The sequence below is a fragment of the Limulus polyphemus genome, unplaced genomic scaffold, assembly GCF_000517525.1.
Source record: "Limulus polyphemus unplaced genomic scaffold, Limulus_polyphemus-2.1.2 Scaffold1122, whole genome shotgun sequence".
NCBI classification, from domain to species: domain Eukaryota; kingdom Metazoa; phylum Arthropoda; class Merostomata; order Xiphosura; family Limulidae; genus Limulus; species Limulus polyphemus.
The window spans coordinates 277794-281693 of NW_013666732.1; the positions used below are offsets into that span (position 1 = coordinate 277794).

At 33.9% G+C, this 3900-nt stretch overlaps 1 protein-coding gene across 1 annotated transcript in view; it reads left to right on the forward strand.

The window, feature by feature from the left end:
- The window catches only part of LOC106462229, a 15632-nt gene that overhangs the window by 7969 nt on the left and 3763 nt on the right, over positions 1-3900 (forward strand). The window contains exon 2 of the mRNA XM_013922129.2: positions 2301-2534. Coding sequence (XP_013777583.2) covers positions 2301-2534 — 234 coding nt within the window. The remainder of the gene's footprint in view (positions 1-2300; positions 2535-3900) is intronic.

The window sequence follows — 3900 nt, forward strand, 5'->3', positions numbered from 1 at the left end:
TAATAATTTATTTAAATTTTAATAATTGTCTTTGAAACGATCATGAAAAATCCCTAACTTTCGCCATATTGACAGGTCCAATTTAACCCGAATTTGAAAAAACACCATAAACATGTTTGTTTAAATTTTGAGAGATAAACAAAAATCTACAATATATGAATACAGTATTTGAAAATAAATCTGGAAATGGTGAGGTAAAACGGGGTGTAAACGGCAAATACTACGGAAACAACATTCTTTTAAAGCATGCAAATGAACTCCATCAGATTAAAGCCACGTGTTAATGATTTAGACTGTGATAAGTTGTCATCTAATCAAACATAAATTGCCACACCAGTATAAATCTTATAAGCATAAAATAGTTATACTATGCCCAGTAGTAGCAGAGCGAATCCAGTCATGACTCATAGGAATGAAATAACGTATGAAAAATTCATTTGAATCCTTTTGGTCAAGGAAAAATTGCTGCAGGAGTTCACGTTTCAATAGCAGTACAATAGTATACAAGACTCTGAGAAGGGAACGTGAAATTGGCACCGTTAATAATAGTAGCGGTCAAGTTGGAAATCTGAAACTCTCAAAACGTGATGTTAAGTATCTGGATGTACGTTCTTAACAAGACCAGACGAGTCAAGTACAGACAACTTTCGAGAACAGTAAGAAATATATATTAGTACAAAGTACTTTCAATGGATGTGTAGGTGATTGAAAACTACTGTTGAGGAGAGGTAGCCAAACCGAAAGACTGAAAGTGATTCGGACAACAGTCAGCGACATTAGCAAAGAGGGGCTCAAGTTCGAATTGTTTGGCAACAATTAACGACAGTTTGTTTCACGAGAGAATGACGGTATCGTGGTCAATATACAATATCTACAGTGAAAAAGGATGGAGAATTAATACAAGTTTGGGACTGCATATCAGTCTATGGTGTCAGCAACAGACACCTGCAGAATTGATAGGATCCTGGCCGTTAACAATTAAAGTCAGATTAATGCCATTCTCTTCGGAACACGACTCATTCGGCAGAGGTTTATCTTCAATCATGACAATGATCCCAAGCGTACAGCAAATTTGGTGAAACGATATCTTAACGGTAAAGTGGCCGATGAAACAAATACTCACGCAAAAAAAAAATACATTCTTGGAGCTGTATAAGTTTATTTTTAACACTGAGAAGTTCAAAGGGCAACCAGACAATTTAGCCGAATCAGGACATTTTATTATTTGGAACAATATCCCACAATCGTAAATTCATACACACACACACAAAAATATATTCTTGGAGCTGTATAAGTTTATTTTTAACACTGAAAAGTTCAAAGCGCAGCCAGACAATTTAGCCGAATCAGGACATTTTATTATTTGGAACAATATCCCACAATCGTAAATTCATACATAAAAAAAATATATTCTTGGAGCTGTATAAGTTTATTTTTAACACTGAAAAGTTCAAAGCGCAGCCAGACAATTTAGCCGAATCAGGACATTTTATTATTTGGAACAATATCCCACAATCGTAAATTCATACACACACACAAAAAAAGTACATTTTTGGAGCTGTATAAGTTTATTTTTAACACTGAAAAGTTCAAAGCGCAGCCAGACAATTTAGCCAAATCAGGACATTTTATTATTTGGAACAATATCACACAATCGTAAATTGATACATACACAAAAAAAGTACATTCTTGGAGCTGTATAAGTTTATTTTTAACACTGAGAAGTTCAAAGGGCAGCCAGATAATTTAGCCGAGTCAGGACATTTTATTATTTGGAACAATATCCCACAATCGTAATTTGATACATTGTATGGCAGCAGGACGATGAGGTGTAATGCTCTGTGTAAAGCGAAGACTCACATAGAAAATACCAAAGCATTGTACAATTATTCTATTTTCGTTATTATTTTGAGTGATCATGTTTTTTTACCGTTAATAAATTCACCATCTATTTCCTGCTACTCATTACTTGTGACTTACTCACTTGCATCTCGTCTATATTTCCAAAAAATATTTACATTACTGTATACATCTGAAAATGTATTCTTTTAAAAACAAAACAATGTCAGAACTAATTTGATTTCACATAAGAATGAAACTGTTAAGAGACCAGATATAGGTTTAGTTTAACTTTGAATAACGTCCTGAATGTATCTAAAGATCGTACAGGTATTCCATCTTGATATTAGATAACTTGCTTATTTATAACAAATCATGTCAGCGATGATAATCGGATTTTGAATAAATGAAAGAACTTTTAAAACCTTTGCTAAATCATACATATTAATTCTTTGCCATAGAGGTCATCGACAACACCTGTTAAACCGAGAAAAGAGGACAGTTTGTTCCTTCAAGGCCGACAGTTTCGCCTTCCTGAATGTGTTCCACAGCAAGTATGCAACACTATGATTTTGGCTTTAAACCATGTTCAACAGCTGTGTAGCTGTCCCTTATTCTTCCTGGATCCCTGTTCTGAATCCAGTGATTCCCAGGATGGACATACTGTTAACCTTATGAGTGACGACAAAGGAAAGGTAGATGAATGACCGATTGCTTACTCTATTGTTATTATTTATTATTAACACAGTTTCACACATTTGTTGATATTTTAAACTGGATGCTTACTCTATTGTTATTATTTATTATTAACACAGTTTCACACATTTATTGATATTTTAAACTGGATGCTTACTCTATTGTTAATATTTTATTATTAACACAGTTTCACACATTTATTGATATTTTAAACTGGATGCTTACTCTATTGTTAATATTTTATTATTAACACAGTTTCACACATTTATTGATATTTTAAACTGGATATAGAACAAAATCTCATTTTCTAGATATCTTATCTTGTTTATTACGCCATTCTTTAAATATCTACTATTTTTCTAGTTCATGTGATTAAGTACAATTAAGTACATCGACTTCAAACAACTATCACATTTCGTCTTATTTAAATACCACAACAAATTCCTTTACGAACAGTATTGTAGGTTCATTCTCTACAACAACCGTGAACATTCCACACACACTCTTAACGTCCTAAATCCCATTGGCACAGCGGTAAGTTTGGAGGCTTATAACTCTAAAAACCTTGGCTCGATACCCGTGATGGGCATAGCACATTGTGGAGCTTTGTGCTTAACTACTAAGAAACAAACGTAACGCCCTACTCCAGTAGTTTTACTGTTATTGTGTAACAAAGACGAACAAAGTAGCAGTCTCGTTTGTTAGTTTTAGAGTAGAGCCCGGCATGGCCAGGTGGTTAGGGCGCTCGACTCGTAATCTGCGGGTCGCGGGTTTCGAATCCCCGACATACCTCTGTCCCATCAGTCTCTGAATCGCATTTAGAGCGATAATAGTTCGTTGTTACACAATAACTCATTCGATAGTCCTATTAATGTACGTACTTTGTTCAGCGATGGTTTATCAGTGCTGCAGCTAGGAAATATTTTCGTTGGATCTGGTGAGCTAATAGCTTAATGATTAGTGTTCACTGAATCCAGACTAAGTAATAAGTAATCTCTTTATCATACGTTTTGAAGTAAAACGAAAGTAATCACGTTATCATAAAGGATTGTTGGATACCTGCAATAAGTTATTTTTGTAATTCTTAAAAATAAAAACAAAAAATGTTTGAAGCAAGAAAAAAACTTAGAATTAAAATCTATTGTGCGAAATTTTGGTGGAAGGGGGATACAGATCGGTAACTCCTCTTTTGTTACGTATATGATACTCAGATATACATATTAAATCTCAACGACTTTACTGTTATCCGATCATCATTATTGATTTTCAGCTCTTGTAACGTTACGGTTTTTAAGCCTAAGAGCTCAGTTTTATATAATTTTATATGTGCACAAATACTTTTGGTTTGAACTTGGGAAAAGATAT